The sequence below is a fragment of the Neopsephotus bourkii genome, unplaced genomic scaffold (assembly GCF_033783945.1).
Source record: "Neopsephotus bourkii isolate Nb327-2 ecotype Australia unplaced genomic scaffold, CSIRO-AGI_Nbou_v1 NB_1792, whole genome shotgun sequence".
Lineage (NCBI taxonomy): Eukaryota > Metazoa > Chordata > Aves > Psittaciformes > Psittacidae > Neopsephotus > Neopsephotus bourkii.
In genome coordinates, this window is record NW_026902266.1 from 11,674,697 (window position 1) to 11,693,606 (window position 18,910).

General features: G+C 40.2%; 1 protein-coding gene across 1 annotated transcript in view; it reads left to right on the plus strand.

Annotated features, from left to right (window-relative positions):
• The window catches only part of SWAP70 (switching B cell complex subunit SWAP70), a 47,249-nt gene extending 28,635 nt beyond the window's left edge, over nt 1-18,614 (plus strand). Inside the window, exons 4-12 of the mRNA XM_061380466.1 lie at nt 1,042-1,269; nt 5,538-5,684; nt 5,945-6,053; nt 7,369-7,550; nt 11,307-11,414; nt 12,968-13,134; nt 13,916-14,114; nt 15,661-15,757; nt 16,464-18,614. Coding sequence (XP_061236450.1) covers nt 1,042-1,269; nt 5,538-5,684; nt 5,945-6,053; nt 7,369-7,550; nt 11,307-11,414; nt 12,968-13,134; nt 13,916-14,114; nt 15,661-15,757; nt 16,464-16,573 — 1,347 coding nt within the window. The 3' untranslated portion in view covers nt 16,574-18,614. The remainder of the gene's footprint in view (nt 1-1,041; nt 1,270-5,537; nt 5,685-5,944; nt 6,054-7,368; nt 7,551-11,306; nt 11,415-12,967; nt 13,135-13,915; nt 14,115-15,660; nt 15,758-16,463) is intronic.
• Nucleotides 18,615-18,910: the final 296 nt, after the last annotated feature.

Sequence of the window (18,910 nt, forward strand, 5' to 3'; positions counted from 1 at the left end):
CTTTGCTGGTTGCTGAAGGTAGTGAAGTGGAGAAACACAGTCTGAGCCAGTACCCAAGATGGCAGGCAGCCACATTAGCTTGGTCTGTCTTCAAAAACAGATTAAATGCTCTAATTGGTGTGCTCTGACTTCAGTCCTATAAAATTAGAAGCCTGGCTTTTATTTTGTTGTGTAGAGGGTTTTGTAGGAAGGCTCTCACCAATTATTTTGTTAAAGAGCCATTAAAAGCATTTTGCATGTGCTCAAAGCTGTAGATGGGCTTAGTTTAAAATATTGGGAACTAGTTTAAAGAACAAACAGCGATGAGTTTAAAACATTAAAAAAACCCAGACAAAAGAAGAAACCCAGCCTTCTTTTCTTCTTTTCCATTCTTGTGTTTATTTTGACTAGTGTTATTACCCTGTGTATGGTAATGCTAACAGAATGATAAAAGATGAAAGGAAAAGGAGATTTTATTTTGGAAACAGTAAAAGTGGAAGTGAAAAATTTGTCCTTTACTTTTCTTGATACAATCTGCCAAGATTGTGTCCAGTGATGGAGTGCTTGAGAGCTAGAGAAGAGGGGTCAGGTGAAGGCTAAGACAGGTGATCGTACCTTGGTAGTTTTTCATTTCACTTCTTGTTCAAACTGGCATCTTTTCTTGCTTTTTCTAATTTGTTTGTTTTTTATCTCACTAGAATACTTTTTGGAGCTTCTTGCTTTCTCACACTTCACCCATGGCTCCAAACTGTATTTTGGAAGCTTTTGCAGGGAAGGTCCCATGTGTTCTGTAGGAATCTAAAATGTTAAAAGAGGCTGACAGGTCAATTCTTTGTTTCTTTGTAATGGAATAGCAGCTGCAGGAAGGGCTTGGCAGTCTAAAGTTCAACTGAGACAGGAGCCTAAACTCTTTGCTAACTAAACCACGTACACTTAGGAGCCTACATGTGAATGAACAAATACAGCTGTAATCATAGTCTAGGGAGGCTTAGCTTAGACCTCTGAAACACTTGGTTTCCATTTCTGCTGAAAATTATTGATTTTGTTTGTGTTTCTGTACAGATTGAATATTTACTTAAAAAACTCACTGAAGCAATGGGAGCAGGCTGGCAGCAGGAGCAGTTTGACCATTACAAGATTGCTCTCAACACCAGTCGAGAAGGTCTTTCTGCATGGGAGCTGATTGATCTCATTGGCAGCGGGCAGTTTAGTAAAGGAATGGACCGACAGACGGTGTCCATGGCAATTAATGAAGTCTTTAATGAGCTCATATTAGATGTACTCAAACAGGTAAGAACCACAGAGAAATAATGCTTTGGAGTAGAAAAATGTATTGCATAATTAGAAGATGTTCAACTTGTACTGAAATTTCTTTACCTGATGGGTAATGAGCAGGGAAGATGAGGTAAATGACATAAGGGTTCTTTAATCTGAGCTTATTTTTATAAAAGAGAAGTTGCACTACTGTTCAGATTGCTGTAATTGTTGCACTATTACGATTGAGTTGCTTGTTGGGAGAGTGTTTTTAAAAGATGTGTGCTCTGTCTTGAAATGTGACCTTTTTATACTAGTATGAACTGCTTGTTAGCTGACAGAATAGCTGCAACACATTGTCAGTTCTTAAACTGGTGACAACTCTTCAGTCTTAGAAGATACTGGGTTTTAGTTTCAGTTATGTTGTAGCCAGTAAACATTGTGCTGATGATCATGTCTGTATGCAAACAAGGTCTTCTGGACATAAGTATTGCTCCAGCTGAAAGGTTTGCTTCTAAGTTGTATCACTACAAACTGGGCAAAAAGGTGTAGAAGAGTTCCAGAGCTTCCTCTCTTCATATTCTGCTTAGCAGGCTATGGGACTGACAGTTTATCTATTCTTAAACACGAGAAGTCATTCTGGCCTTCATATTCTTATCCAACATCTGTCAATCATCAGTTTCTTTGGATTTCCAGTGGCTGGATTATCAGTTTAGGAATGGCTTTTAAAACTGCATTTTCCTTAATGGAAACTCTACCTGTCACAGCAGAGCTTACCTAGAGAACTCTTTAAAATTGACTCTTACCTGACAGAGAATGTTTTTCATCTTTGATTTCTTGGATACTTGGTGAGGAGAGAAACAAAGGTTTTCTTGGCAGGCTTTCCTAAGCTCTTCTGAAGAAATGTCAGAAAGTCTTGGCACAGGAAATTCTTTCAGAATATCCACAGAACAATGCAAAAGTCTGTTTTTGTTAACTGCTGGTTGCCTGTTAGAGGTGAGGGCTGGGGACACATAGTTGAGGGCAAAACAAAGTCGTTCTGGTGTTTAATACCTTGAAAAATAAAATAACCAGTGTCAGGTCAGTCCTTCCATTTGAGGCTTGTGAGGAAATTGGATTTCTTTTCAGTTCTGATACTGCATTGTGGCTCTCTCTTCACCCCCCTATCCACTGTTTTTTTACTGTCTCCTTCCTTTCCTCTCTTGGTGGCTGCGCCTCTTTCCCAAGGATGTCTGAGTGTCTTTGAATAGTTCCTTGACACATAAAAATAGCTTGTGTCAAGATTTGGCCCAACACCTCCTGGACAGTCACTAATCTAATGGAGGACAGAGCTCCCTGCGTGACTTACAGGCGTCTGGTTCAGTTTGTTAAAGTCTGTGATTACTTCAAGGTATTAATGAATGACATGTTGTAGTCAAGTGTCATATTACCCTTGTTATTGTACACTTATCCCGGATCTGTGAGGCCTATAGAGGGTAGCAGTGATAGTTACATTTGTGATACTAGTTTTCTGAAAGGGGTGTCCTGTCACATGATACTTGGTGTGAAAAGATTCCCAGGGGTTGTCAGTGAGCTCTTGCAAGACGAGAAGCTGCTGATGCACTGAAATAATAGCTAAAGATTTTGCAGCAGTTTGAGGGGAAAATACAAGTCTGACTTGGCTTTGAAAACAAATTCAGTGTGTCGGGGGGGGGGAAGCACCTGGTTATGACCCGTACTGAAGGCATGAAAGATTGAAGCTGTGGGAGTCCTTCACATGCCCTTGTGACCACCCAGACCTCAGACGCAAGTGCGGAGGCGGCAGACAAAGCTGTTCCTCTGCACATTCCTGCTTTGGAGCAGGGGGTGGGATGGCACAGGGGAATAGGCACAGCCGTGGTTCTGGCCACGTTTAACTGGCTGGAAGAGCTGAGCATAGATAAGCTGTACGTGTAGGGGGTGTTTCTTTTTTTTTTAGTGTTTTAAGCAAAAGAGCTGCTCCAACTGTCCTAACTTTTCATTTCCCTCAAACCTCTGCAGAAAGACACTTTTGACTTGAATATGTCACAACACAATTATTTGTTGTCTTATGTAAAAAATCGCTGTAGCTAAAATCCGTTACAGAAAAAATGTTCCTTGGTCACCTTTCCAACTTCTTTCATCCTGTTAATCTGGAATACTTGGAGTACAATGCTTTCTCTACAGCTTGTTCATAGCTATGTTGATGTAGGTGTTTCAGTTTCATCTGTGATTTGACTCTTTTCTCAAGTTAGAAGCCTGACATGCGTATGTAAATAATCAGGTGGTTTCAGAAAGGGCAGATATAGCAGAAATACTGGCAAAACTCTAGATTAAAAACTGACTAGGTCACAGCAGTGCCCTGGATAAGGTCATTAAAAATGCCTGAAAGAATGACCAATTATTACATCATTCTCCGGGCATCCTTTTCCTTGAGAGAGTTTTGAATCGCCATAGCAACACCAGCTAATGTGTAACAGGGTTACTAGTGTAACTGCAGTTAATATTGCTGCTTTTGTTTTAGATACATTAATGCTCAGTAGAGATCAACTAGGATGATTTGATCATAATACCAGCCTATTTATTGTCATTACAGAAGATTTTAATTTTTATTCTTTTAACTGTATATAAAGCTCAGTGACAAAGTATGGGCTTATCTTCTTTTGAAATAGTTTTTTTAAGGCTTGCAAGTGGATTGTCTTTCAAAGAAAATTAAATACTGTGAGTGAAAACTTGGCATTGTTTAAATCAAAGTACAACTCTGTTCCTTTAAAATCCAGGCACCCCCAGTCTTCCCATATCCCATCCAAAAAAGATGCCAGGAGTATGGTTCTGTTACCAGTTTCTCTAACATACTTATTGAAGTATCTTATATGGAATTCTTTCTTTAGTGGGGTGCAGCTAAATAGGTCTGTTGGCAGGGTAGAGCCACTCCCAGAACAGAGCTGTTTCTGCTTCGTCCCTGGGAGTATCCCATAATAGGCTGGATTTACAGTTTGTAGATGCAGGCCCACATCTGTCACTGGTGTGTGCATCCACATAGAACTGATTTCTAGTAACAGCTGTCATTAAGGCATTACAGGTGAGTCCTAGCAATGACAAATGTCAGAGAATCATAGAATGGTTTGGGTTGGAAGGAACCTTCAAGGGCATCTGCTTCCAACCCCCTGCCACAGGCACAAACATCTTCCACTAGACCAGGTTGCTCCAAGCCCCGTAAATCTGACCTTGAACACGTCTCTGCTTGACTGAAGAAGGCTAAATATTAAAGCTCATCAAAGAGGACATCACTGTCCTTACTGGCTAATTGAATGGAGGATTATGTGCTTTAAAGTTATGGAGAGAGGATGAATTGTGTCTTTGACTTCAGAGTTAACTCCAGTGTGTATTTGGTGGTGGGAATACAAAAGTGTCAGCTTTATGATTTTGACAGATATTGCCAATAGGGTTAAGTTACTGAGGAGAAATAAGGAAATTTTGATTCAAGTATTCATCAGTGTTGAAGTTAATAGCCAGGAGTGGATTCACTATTTTAAAACCATGTCTGAAAAACAGAAATGGAAAAGAAACTTTCAAGGCAGAAAAGTGATGTGTTGACATTCCTGCCTTTCTCGCGTGCATTTTTGTTGCTTTTGTTTTCTCATTCCTGTACTTTTGAAAGTTGTTTGCTATAATAAGAGGTGCTGGATCCTTCACATACAGAGTGCACTCTTGAAGGCTACTTAAGGTTAACTCTGGCTAACAAAGAAACCTTGAAAGTAATCATTAGCTCCTTTAAGATTTCAGGGAAATGGCTGTATGAATGTGCTGACTCTGCCCAGTGGACTCTGGTCTTTTTCTGTTGCTCCACAGCAATGGTACTTAATTAAAAGCACATATCTGTGGGCTGATAGGATCTCACCATTAGGTCAGAACAGGTTCCTACAATTTAAGAACCAAATAACTTGGGCAGGGACACACAGAAGTTGCCATAATACCAGTGGACACACCACCTCCCAGTTCATTCATCCATCTTCAGCGTCAGAAAGGATCATAACAATGACTTGATAATGGCATAATAATAACAATTGTTCAATTCTTCAGGTAACCCAGTTACTTAAAATCTGGACAGAAGAACAGTAAGTAGTTTCTCATGGGCTAAACAATTAGCAGTGTGCCTGTACTAGGAATGGAAGTGTATAGAGGAAGTGTTTAGGGTCTTGAGCTGACTTTTATGTGTGCTTTATTGAACCTTTAAGCCATAGAAACAAAAGACCAGGCAGTTCAACAGAGGTGGGGCATTTCAGCTGATCTCTTGCTTTTTACAGGGCTATATGCTGAAAAAAGGTCACAAAAGGAAAAATTGGATGGAACGATGGTTTGTGCTAAAACCCAATATTATTTCCTACTATGTAAGTGAAGATTTGAAGGACAAGAAGGGAGACATCATCCTGGACGGCAACTGTTGTGTAGAGGTAAAAAAGGACCAAACAAACAACAAACTATGATAAAAATGAATCCTTTTTATGTGTGGGGGTGGACTTCTGATATCACTCATCAGCACAGCTTTTGTTACTTCATTTAAGAAAATCCAGTTCATAAACACACTTAATGAAGGTTCTTAGTGCTGTTATTTGTGGCTCTGTAACAAATAACTGCATATGTATATGCATACTTGACAATATAACTTAGATTTCAGTGTTTGCAGAGCTAATCATTTTCCTACCCATTCTAGGCCTTGCCTGACAAAGATGGAAAGAAATGCCTTTTTCTCATAAAATGTCTTGATAAAAGCTTTGAGATCAGTGCCTCTGATAAAAAGAAGAAGCAGGAGTGGATTCAAGGTGAGGCTTTGAAAATCTTAGTCATGTGAAAGATAAGGTAAGCTGAAGTCTTGAAGCTGTGCTTTGCTCAGATTTGAAATTCTTGGTCTGGTGAGTTTCGATGTCTCAGTTTTGGGCACATGGAAAGGATCTTTAAGGAGCCTGAGGTTCAGGAAGAACTAAGGATATCTGTAAAGAGACTCTCTGTCATTTAGGTGCCTTAATTTAGGCAGTCATAATCAAAGTGAAATGAATAGTTCTTGTTTGCTTTTTCCGTATTGGCTGTCCTTCTAGGGATGGGGAAGGGGAAATACATTGTAAATTGTTGCTTTTTGGAAGAAGGGGAAAGCTTGTTCATTTCAGCACAGCAAAATACTAGCTTTACTTTTACAGTTTTGCTTTGGGCAGTATGGTTCGGTGAGCTGAGGATACAGCTGGCCATTAGGGCTTTCTTTTCTATTCCCAGTGAAATTGACACCTTCTGCAACACCTTCCCACATATGTGCCAAAAGACAGTTATTACATGCATCTTTTGTAGAGTAAGGTAGAAGTCTTTGCAAAGCCAGTGTTGCCACTGCTGTTGAAGTATGTGTAGCATTTATATATTTAGAGCTGTGTGCTTTCATTTGCACTTCCCTCCTTACCTAAAGCATGTGTTTAATTGCACCAGTCAGATGTATGACAAATGATTACTTAGTTCCAAGAGGAGATATGTTTTCACAGTTGTAGTTGGTGAATAAAATATCGAGTTCATCTGCCACTCTTCAGCTTTACTCCCTGAATATTTCCTTATTGAATGTAACTGAATGAGAGCAACTGGCTTACTGGGAGAAGGTTTTCCCTTGCAGTATCAGTAAGAATAAAGGATTTGAGGTTGGTCCAAGGGAAGTGACGCATATGTTGGATAACATCTTACTAACTCGTTAGAGTTGCTGAATCTGGGTAGTAGGAAATCTTGAAGTGTTGGGGTTTTTGGTTGTTTGTTTTTGTTTTTTATACCTGGGTATACAAGTGGCTTGTACCTCCATGGCCCGTTAGAAATCAATATTGGGATTGCCATGATGCATTGGAATTGCCAGACCTCATCCTTGCAGCACACAGCCAATAATGAAAGCTGTGTGTTTTTCACTTTTGGTTTGTGTTGATAGCTAGCCCAATGTGAGTTAGGAGCACTGACAGCAGTTATTTCTGATTTAAAAATACATTAAGAAAAACCCCAAACTAACAAATAACACACTACCACAAGTATTTATTCATTAAAGCTATCCTGAAAGTTTAGCATTTCTCTTCACTGGTGTTTTGTTTCTCTCCCTTTGTCTGGCATGCTCCTTTCCAGCCATACAGACCACTGTAAACCTTCTGAGAGTGGGGAGCCCTCCACCCCACAAAGAAGCACGCCAGAAACGAAAAGAGTTACGCCAGAAGCTGTTAGCTGAGCACGAAGAGCTGGAGCGGCAGATGAAAGAGCTGCAAATGGCCAACGAGAACAAGCAGAAGGAACTGGAGACTGTGCGAAAGGTGGGAGTGGGAGCTGCTGACCTTCAAACTTTAAGCTCCATCTCTGTGGTTCAGCTGGGCTTCTTGAAGTATAATTAGGCACCTATTTCCTATTCAGGTGTTCATGAGTAAAGGCCTCCAGAGGAGGTGAGCTTATGTAAGCATCAGCGCTCTAAGCATGTAGATCTGCTGGTTGAGCTGCAGTAAAGCTTTCAATACTGACCACAGCAGGTTGTAAGCACTGTTGGCAGGCTCAGGGTAAATCGCATGGCCCAGCCCTGTACCCTGTACTTATGGGGATGTTGTGAAGCTAGTGTAGAAGAAAGCCCTGGCTGTGTGGCTGGTGTCTGGGGACTAGAGAAATCTAGTGTTTTCAGTTACTTGTGGGGGTTTTGTTTTTCTTTTTTGTGTCACATGCCTGTCAAACCTGGGGCTTTACATTAAGATTTTCTTAGATATGTTTCCAAAGTTACAATATGCGAATTGCATGCATGGGAGCTGTTCTTTTCACACCATAATTGTTTTTAGAGATAGAAATTTAATTTACAAAGGTCCCAAAGGTGCAGAGTGATTTTGTGAGTTGTATAGGTGTAATTTTATTAGTTTGTAAAAGATTTACAGAGCTGAGACACATAGTAACCATTTATAAACTGTTTAAATGTGTGTTTCTTGTAAGTGCTGGATTGACTTCCGAAAGCCTGAGAATTGGACTAGAAATCTCTTGAGTATTAGCAGTAGACTTGCTGAATGCGTTATTTTCTTTGTAGATGGCATTTTAGTCTAACAACTGGCAGGAGACACTGAGGTGCCATTGCTGTGGCTGCACACTCTTAACAGTAGATGAAACGTGCTTATGGATCTTTGGCATTATCTCTGCAATAGTTCTCCACAGAGACTTCATCAGTATCCAGATATACTTTCTATCTATTTTTCTTTCTAAAGGCTTGCAGGAAGAGTTGCTATGGCTTCTACTGCTATGATACCTTTTAATGAGGCGTGTGCTTTGGAAATAGCCTAGATCACCATCAAATGCCTCACTTGCCACTTCTGCCTAACATTTCGGCTGCTGAGTCCCTGTTGCTAGAGCAGTCCAGGTCTTTGTTCTGTGCTTGGTCTAAGGAGCATTTCACTCACTGCCTTCCTAAACTGATTTTTCTTTTTTGCATTCCCATTTAGGACAAGTGTGCATCATTGCCTAAGTTTTTAATGAATAAAACACACTAATTTTAACCCTCAATTAGAAGAAGCTTTAATCTTTGCAGTGGGGGGAAGCTGTAAATATTGTGAGAACATATTAGAGCTGCTGAGTCTAGAAAGCAAATAAAGTAATCCAAAATGTATCTTTTAAAAAGTCTTGTCATTAAGACACAATTTGTGGTGAAGACAAATTTGTCTTTTTTTCAGTTAACTTAGCACTGACACCACTGATGTGGGTATTTCTCTGTTTGCCTTAATGGAGTCTGACAGTGGAAAAACACTGTTAAGTTTAATTTGATCACCTGTATTCTAACATGTGTTTAAAATTCAGAATGTAAAATATGCTTTAAGGGGTAACCTGTGTTACCTGCAAGCTGCTGGTAAGTAATGTACCTGTTAACAGAAATCATAGGGCTGGATTTCTGTGTTGAGTTTACTTTATGGAGAAAAAGGGGGGAAGATAATATGAGAGCAACACCAAAGGAGCCAGGGGGATGTTGACAGGCTCCAGGGAATGTTGTAGAAATCACAGTGGATAAACTGAAGAGAGTTGGGGCAAGAAGCATTCTTTTGAAGTGGGCTGGATTAAAATGGTTTCTCAAGGGAAGTAGCTTAGTCTCTGACATGAACTACTGCACTTTGACTAAGTGAAATCAGTGGGGGTACTGTGTTGGAGGGACTTAGTGTTTGACTAGTTGGAAAAATGTTCTTCAAGGAAATGGCTTTGTGAATGGTTCAGGAAACTGAATTGTTCTGGAAAACCTAGGGTTAGATTTGCCTCCCAATGGCAGTGAGCCACTTTATGCAGCATCTGCCAAAGTGCACTCTGAGACTGGTTTGTATTTTGATAGCTCCTGCACTAAAAAAAATCAGAAGAATAAGAGCCTTTATCTACAATAGATCTTTTTTCCATAGTTTTTAAATGGAATTTTGAGCTACACCTATTGAGCAGACTGAAAGGTAAGGTTTTATTACCAAGAGACCATGCACACGACTTGTGTACCTTTTCTGTTTCAATCTGGGGTCCACTGTGGGCTACAGAGACTCTGTGCTTGGTAACTAACCCCTGCTGGAATCATGTGTTCCTGTGGATTCCCCCTTTCCACGCACCACCACCATTTGGGACTTTCCCCTAGCCTGCACAGTTGTGAGTAATCTTACCTGACAGGAACTGATGTCCTCTGATATGCATTAAGCAGGAAGTTACTGATAGAGTAGACAAGCAGTGCATTTTCTTGTTGAGCTCCGGCAGAAGCCTAGCACTCACCCTTGCCTCTTGCTCTGCACGTTCACTCTCTCCGCTCAGTGGTGGCAATGTTTAATTTCAAAGTAGGGAAGGAAACCAAAAGAAAATTTCACTGAAGTAGGTGTCTTGGATCTGACTACAATTACATGCTTTTAAATGTTCTGGCAGAGGAGCAATACTACTTCTGAAAGGTTGGCATCATTTAAGCCTTTCAAAGGAGAGCAATTCTGTACTATCATGTTCTACAGCTTAAAAACAGGAACTAGGAGCCTTCCCCTCTATTTCCCATTTTTTTCCTGCGCTTAAAGGAATGAAAGTTTTAGCTTGGCAGTTTTAATCATGTAGGCATCTCACTAGTTCATCTGGGTTGTGTGAGGGAAGATGGGCTAAATGCAGTACCTTCCAAAAATCCTACAGATGTTGGTTGGGTGTTCTGCTCTTACTGGAGGTCTGTGGAAACAAAAGCCTGGTGTATTACAGAAGACGGATGCTTGCTTTCTGTTTCCTCTGAAGCATCAGATAAGTTTCTTAGAAAAACTATGTGAAAGAATTATTTGTTTTCATTATTGCTAAAGTTTTGGCCAGTACTTGTATATTTCTGACCTTCCTTGCATTCTAAAAATACATTTTGTCAAAATCCTGATAAAATATAAAACTGTGACAACTATCTTTATTTGTAAGATCAAGACACCAAAGAACTTACATAACTTGCAAGAAGGTGTGAAGGTACCAGCAGCTGTTCCCAGGCCTTGGCTAATTTTCCCCCTGATTGCAAGTGATGATCATCAACTAGGATTTTATTTTCCCTACATGGCAATTTAGGGGATGTCAAAGGGATGTGACTCACAATAGAACAATCACTTATAGTCAAAGTTTGTGGCACTTCTGCTTTCCCATGGCAATTTAGTGCTTCTTACTTCTGTTTCTGTATGAACTGTATGCACACTGGCATGTTTTCACTACTGGAACTCCTGTGCAGTCCTGCTGCCTGGGATGTGGGTTTCCATAGTAGTTTCCTATACCATATGAGGTAGAGAAGGAAATAATAATGGTTTCTGTTGGTTATGCAAAGCAGGACTCAAGGGAAACTTGGAGGAAGTCTGATAATTTCATTGGTAAATTTAAAATTGTATTTGAAATAATAAGATTTAAAAGTACATTTAGAGATTGAGAATAGCCTCAGACATTAAAAACCCCAAACGCTAGTGCCTTAATCCTTTTGAAGGTTTCCTCCATTTCTGTTAAAATATTTTATTCCCTCCAAAGGGTTTAGTTTTGACAAATTGTTTTTCCTCCTCTCTCTTTTCTCCCCACCCCCTGCCCTTCTCTTCCAGCAACTGGAAGCAGCAGCTGCTCGTGCTGCTGAGGAAGAGAAGAAAAGACTTCAGACTCAAGTTGAATTACAAGATCGCTTCAGTTTGGAGCTGGAGAGAGAAAAGATGGTGAGTAGTGCACGCGGTGTTTTGCTGTGATTACACAGTGAGCGAAGCACTCAGCACTGACTTCACTCACAGCCAGGCACTGAAAGTATTCTGCAGATTTTGCAGGAGGCTGGAGACTGCAACCTGTGATCTATTTATTAGTTTACATAGAGATGTAGTGAATGCAAACACTGGAACACCTTGCCTACAACTTGTATAGCATTCAAAGCTTAAATATTATTGGAAAATTGGGAAAAAATTGACTGTTTGAAAACTAAATCCAGACTTGAAGTTATCCTTGCAGTTTTCAGAGATGGAGAACCTGCAGCCAGTACGTGCTATAAGGATATGCAAAATGAACACAGGCATAATCAAAATGTGTTTTAGGAATTTTATGACTTGAATGTATTCCTAAAACTACTGCTTTCTTATACTGTGTATATACATCTATACACACACACACACAAACATTAAAAAATGAAAGAAATACTGTAGGTTTACAATGCAGTTACTATGATCCCCACAGAGATTTCCAGAAGAACTAATTTTCAGTCTTCAGAGGCTGTTGGGTGTAACAGCTTTTCTGTTAGCTGGAGAAAAAAGTAGAAATAGTCAAGTCAGTGTGCTGGAACATCTCGGAACATAAACGCATCTAGTGCCCCTTTAGAGGCTGAAGTGTGAATCCTTGAATACGATCACCTTCTGGGTCAGTGGGTTTTAGTAAGGGGAGGGCCAACAGAGTGCACACCAGTAGAGGAGGACATGCCCTCCTACCTTACTTGACAGCAAGCCTTTCTTGCTGACTTCGGGAGCTGTGCTTACCTCCTGTGAAGTACATGTTGCATATTGCTAAATACCGAGGTTTTGGTGCTTTATCCTGACTCAGTTCAAAGCCAGCTCTCTGCTGTTGTCCCTGGCATGGTAGTGGGCTGAGTGGGACAGGACAGCTCTGCTCTCCTGCTCTGTTCAGTGAAAGGGGAGTAATGAGGATGAGAGACTGGGTGGCTGTGGATGTGCAGCATCCTCTCACCTGCATCTATCCCTTACCTTTGTTTTTTGTTATAGTTGCTCATCTCTTAGCAAAACCAGTTGTCTTAGCTGATTTCCAACCATCCATCCTGTGCTGTCATGGTGCCGTCATCCACATCTAAGTATATGAAATACACTGCTGCCAAGGGAGGACTTGCCTGAGGAAAGGAGTGGAAACAGTATAATTAAACTAGACTGACCTTTGTGTCTGGGCACTCTATGAGCTTTCTTCTCCTTTGGTTTAGTGTGTATCTGTAGACTAAGTGACAGCATCAAACTGACTGAAGTTGGGGTTAAACTCCTGTAAAAAAACCTGTGCTGCATGAACTAGGGCAATATAAAGTGACCTGTACTATTATTTTGTTTAAAATGCTCTTAGTTGCACATCTACAAATCTAGACCCAATGTTCCTAGTTCCACTCTGCAGGCAGCAGGAAAAGGGTTGTCTCTGAAAACATTATCTGAGGAAAACCTGGCTATTCCTTTAAAAATTGGAAATGCGAGTTGAAGTGTAGCTCATCTGTGTCCCTGATTTGTGCTGCTAGGTAAGACAAAAAATGGAAGAGCAGGTTGCTCAGAAATCATCTGAACTGGAACAGTATTTACAGAGAGTACGTGAACTGGAAGAAATGTATAAACAGCTACAGGGAGCTTTGGAGGATGAGAAACAGGCACGTCAGGATGAAGAGACTGTAAGGAAACTTCAAGCCAGGTATGGTTTTGACTTAGTAAAGATTTGTTTCAATTCCCCACTCACCTCCTGCAATAATAGGTAACTGTGCCATACTAGTAAAGAGTATTTGCATCTTGGATGCAGTGCTTGAGAGGGAGACTACCTTGCTGTCCAAGCACAGGATAGATTATTTTTTTTCCTTAAGCTATGAAGGCTGAAGCTGCTATTTATGACTCTTTAATGTGTTTGATTAGCCCTGAGCAGAGGGAGTGCTCAGCAGTTTCAGAAAAGCAGGCACACTTGTATTTTTCCATCAGGTGTTGTGCATGTCAGCACTTGAAAAACTGAGATTACTCTGTACAGACTTCTCAATCATGTATTTTATAAAGCAGTAACTATAAATAGGACCTTCTGCTGTATTTTATCACAGGTTTAAATTGTAACTGATAAAGGGTTAAGTCTCCTCTTACTCATACGGGCTTCATTCAGTGTGGTTTGTTTCATCATATATTCAGGCCTCCTAAGACAATTAAAGTAACTGACTTATGCATGTTTGTTTCTTCTGTGGTTTCCAGTGTTGTGTATGTGCATTATTGATTAAATTTTCTGAATAGCCCTTTGTAGCAGTCAGACTGCTTGCACTGCTGGCATGATTTTCAACTTTATATTGAAGACAAACCAACAAGCAATAACTTTTTCCCTGCTTCCCAAGGGGGTGGAGTGGGGAATAGAAAATACTTACCTTGGCTGCCTATGTGTATGCTACATAATGGATACAACTTACTTTAAAGTGCGGTTAAAACTGCAATCCCCATTGTAGATTACTGGAAGAGGAGTCAGCAAAGAGAGCTGAACTGGAAAAATGGCACTTACAGCAGCAACAGACCATTCAGATGACAGAAGCAGAGAAACAAGAGCTAGAAAACCAGAGAATGATAAAGGAACAAGCTCTTCAAGTTGCTATGCAGCAGCTGAAACAACTTGAACTGGAAAGGAAGGAGGCCCTTGAGCAATATGAGGTGAGCTGTTGTGTTCATCAGCTCTCAGCTGGGTATTCAGTAGCTTAACTGAATTTGAAGTTCATCGGTATGATTATTCTGTAGCAATTACTGTGGCACAAGAATGATAACAACAGGTAGGATAGTTACATGTTGGGTTATTTTGGCTTGAACCAGTAGTTACATTTGAAGAAGAGGAGGTGTTTCAGACACACCACCTTCTGTATTCTTTTGTCTCAATTTGCATGCAAGCCAGCTCAGTCATACCCTGAAATACTCTGTATACTGTCTTCTAGTGCAGACTAACTTCTTAAGCAGTTCTGTTGCTGTCATAACTAAATGCCTTATGCTTTTTAAGTATTCTTACAGTGTTTTGATGATGTCATAGGGCAATTCTAGCTTTTACAGATGAAAAACCAGTGTGCTCCTGTAGGCCCTTGCTTCTCAAACAAGTACTCAAGCACTGAACTCATGTCAAGGATAGCTAGGAATTAGCTTAGATTCTCAGTATGTAGCAGTGCCTTGTGGTCTAAATGGCAGGCCTGTTCTCTGCTCTGCTGTTTTTGGTGAAGGCCAGTAACTGCATTCATGAAAGAAATAAGAGTCAGACTCCATTATGGAGTGTGAAGTGCTGCGTGCTTTCTAGGGCTGGGGAGGTGTTGATCCTGTGTGTATTTAGGTCAGGAAACAAAACATGGCTGGATTTCTGTTTAACTAGGGAGTGTGTTTATGCTGTCTCCGTGCCATTGGGGTTAGCTCTGAAGGACAAGGTAGTGAGCTGTCTCGTCTGGCACAGAATACAAATGCTGCAGTGACTGCAAGCACGGGCCCAGGTGGGGGAGTTCTGGGTACTTCACAACTTACTGTGTTGGTGTTACATCTAACACCGTCCTCAGATTGCTTTTGGCTAACTTTTCTGTTTTTTAGATGACATCTCAGTCTTTTTGTATGTGAAACATCATTTACTGCTCCAAAGGAGTTGCTGAATACAATAGACAAAAAAACCCCAAAAATCCCACAACCAAAAAAAACCCCAAACAAACAAAAAAATCCACAAAACAAATGATGGAGTCAGTCACTGTGACTGTTGACTCATTATTTTAGAAATGATTAAACATTCTGGCCTTCTCTTTAGAATTCACCAAAATGCTAGTTTAGACTGAAAAACACCTTTCTTGCTTGGGTGTAACTGCAGCCATCCTTTCCTAGCTTACATTTTTTGATTTCTAATAGTTGAGATATACCCAGTAGCTGATCTTAGTTTGGAACAAAAAGTGCATCTTCCTGTTTGAAAACTACGGTTTATGCTTTCAATCTTCATGAGGGCTACCCCTACCTGCACAGCTACAGAGTCTTGTAAAAATGAGGTACTTTGGGGTTCTGGTTTGACAATTTACTTTTATACAGCCAGCAACAACTAAATGACCTAGGATAGAAGTGAAGTTCTCCTAAATGGAGTGCTGGCTGAATTAGCCTGGTTCTGTGCTGAGATTTTCAAGGAGGTTTTTTCTTTCTATATAAACAGTAAAGTTGTTCTCATTTTCAAATGGGCTGTGTCTTATTTCAGGAGGTTAAGAAGAAGTTGGAAACAGCAGCTAATAACACCAAGAGTTGGAAAGATAAAGTAGCTCATCATGAGGGATTAATTCGACTAATAGAGCCAGGTAAGTAACATAAGAGTTACCAAAAGCATGTTTTCATTCTATCTCATATGCTTAGATCACCTAGTGATTTAGTGAAGCATGTCTTTCCCTGTAGCTTACTGGTTTCATGCCAGGCTGTAAATACCACATTTGTGAGAACTGCTGATGGTAACTTTCAAGTCTTTACCTCTACTGGCTCTACTATAACATTATTATTAGTAGTAGTCTTAATGCTATTATTATTTCTTTATTTTAAATAAAGCAAGGATCAACCTTAACATTACATCCTTTGGGTACTTACTGCAGTTAGCATAAAAGCTAACTGCCAAAAACATCAAGTAAAAGTAGCTAAAATATTTGATTTTGGGGAAAAGCTTAATCAATAGTGTGCCATCCCAGAGGAAAGTGGCTGTGTAATACACTGCTGGAGAGATCAACTTCTTTCAAGGACCTCTCTAAAGGCAAGAAGAAACGGGGTTTACTAAGATAGAGCTATTGTTGGGGGGGAGTTGGGAGGTAAGGATGCAAAAGATTGCAGCAGTTGACAGCTTCTCACACTAAGCACCTACTCAGGCAGCTCCTCAGGTCACCTTTGAGAGGGTTTCTGGTCACAGAAGGGACAACCCTTACCAAATTATCCTGTGGTGACGTGGCCTGTCCCTGGAGTGGTGGGTGAGCCATGTCCCATCAGAAACACCTGTTTCAAGTATTGCACTCTGTCTTCCAGGCTCCAAGAATCCTCACTTGATCACAAACTGGGGCCCAGCTGCCTTCACTGAAGCTGAACTCGAGCAAAGACAAAAGAGCTGGAAAGGGAAGAAAGCCACTTCTGAGTAATGACTTTAGCTGATGGATTATCCATGAATAGAAGCCTGCCTTCTTCCATTCTGCTTTGCACAGAGCAGCTTCTTGCTTACAAAGATCTTAGCTTGCTCAGCAGGTTGGGCCTTTCCACAAAGGAAATACTGTTTACCACATAGGAGTGTCTACTCAGAACTCAGTAATTACACTGTGGTGTCTGACAGTAGTTGCTGTTTTCCCCTCATGTTTCCAGAAATTCTGTTCTTTTATGCAAAACTTTTCAACTGAAGATTTTTATTTAAATGTAGCTTGTGACAGAGTTGTTTCTCTACTAGCCTGTACTACTGTCAGACTTCACCCGTCTGACAGTACCTAACTGCTCAAGCAGCATCACTTCATTCCCAAAAGTGAGGGAAGCAATTGTTTCATTGCTTCAGTCAGTATAATTTAAACCCAGGATAAATCAGCCCTGGAGGTTCTGTCCAACTCGGAGAGAGCATTACCTTTCATTACCTTTCCTTCCATTTAGTCGTCTTTTGGTTTTGCCCTGTCCAGCTGTTGCTCTTCGCACGGTGCTGAGTGCTCAGACACATTCTTCCCTAGCAAGGGTAGACTGGCTTCACTGGATACCTGCTGGCTCGTCAGATTCTGTGTCCAATTTTTCTTTGTTTTCAGGAATCCAAACAAAAGAACTAGAAGTAGGCAGGTACAAAATGCTGCTCTAAAACATTTGGGAAAAATAGTCATACAAGATTGCTCTTGTACTGTTTCATACTTGAGAGGTGCTAAAAAACCTTTGAGAGTTCTTATCATAGTGTAAAAGATGCATTTTAAAATCACATATTTCTGGGGGCCATGGATGGAAGATGATAGTGCACGCAGGCCAAATGTTACCTGCATCAAGACAAAGTTTGTGCAAGAAATCCCATCATAACACACCACTCATTCAGATGCACTGCCTTTGTCTGACTCTAAAATTGGGAGGAAAATGAAAAAAAAAAGAAGAGGAAAACTTAAATTTTACATTTAAATTTTAGATTAAAATGAGAAATGTGTAGCAAAACTGCTTTAGAAAAATATTAATTCCCATTAGTTAAACAATTTTGGCATTTCCAGTGACAAGGCTTCCCAAAGAGCTGCCTGCTCTGCCTCAGAATTCTCCCCAGGGACCAAGCCAGTTACTTCTGTCTCTGTAGGGAAAAGGAACAAGTCTGCGATTTTGGTCTGTAGATCTCCCACACCAAACAAGAAGTCAGTCTATTGCTAAATAGAGTAGTATTCTTGCTAAATTGTACAGACACTTGGAGAACTAAGTCCTCCTCCTGAAGAGCAGATGTCCCTTGGTGTAGCCTGTTCATCAACTTTGACCTTTGTATGCACACCAAACATGGGCATCCATCTTTTAGCACCTGCTTTTTAGTCCAGCTAAATGTTAAATTATTTTTAGTGAATAAGAAGTGAATGTTTCATGTGTATGACCAGTGCATTTGTGATACTTGGGTCTCAGAAGGGCAGAAGCTGTACAGAAGTGATCTTCAGCTTTGGAAGTCAACGCATTTTATTAGCCTGTTAACTAAGACTCACTCAAATACTGAATCTTCTCTCTCAGATGTTTATTCTCTGGTTGTATTTTTATACTAATTGAAATCTTAAATATTTCCCTAAGTGAAGCGCTGATTAGAATGGAAGGAAAGTTCAGGATCTTCCTATTTGTATTTACTGTACAGGAAAACAGGCGTCCTTAAAGCTTGCTAACAAGGCATTTTTGAAATTTATCATGTTTACAGAAGAAATGTGAAACAACAACCCAACCCCAACCCAACCTGTAATAGAAATACTAATGTCTGCTTTGTTAAACTTTGCTAAAGGAGATAGAACAGTATTTATAACTACCAGACATCCTGTATCTGGAGAGCAGAAGGTCTATTGGGGCTAAAGTTTAATTTTTCTAACAAACAGTCTGTACTTTGGACAAATGTTTTTTAAGAACACCAAATGATGCATGTTTTCATGTTTTTTACTGTTCTTTAGAACTGTCTGTTTAATAAAGTAATATAAAGTCATTTACATTTCTTAACGAATGTCTTTTTTTGCATTTGTTTCTTTCGGGTTACTGGAGTTTAGTAACAGTAACTGTGGTATGGAAGTATCACTTTGATGAAAGAAATATACTTTTAATGGTCTGATCAGTGGGGTTTGGATTAAAGCCATAATATTTATTAGGCAGCTGTAACAGATAATACCAGTACTACTAAAGATGTTGATACTCAGTACACCTTGATACAAAACAATGATGCTCAGCTACTGCAGGCACCATTGCTCAGTAACACCATACTGAGGGTGCAGTTTAGCTGTCTGCTGAAACACAAAGCA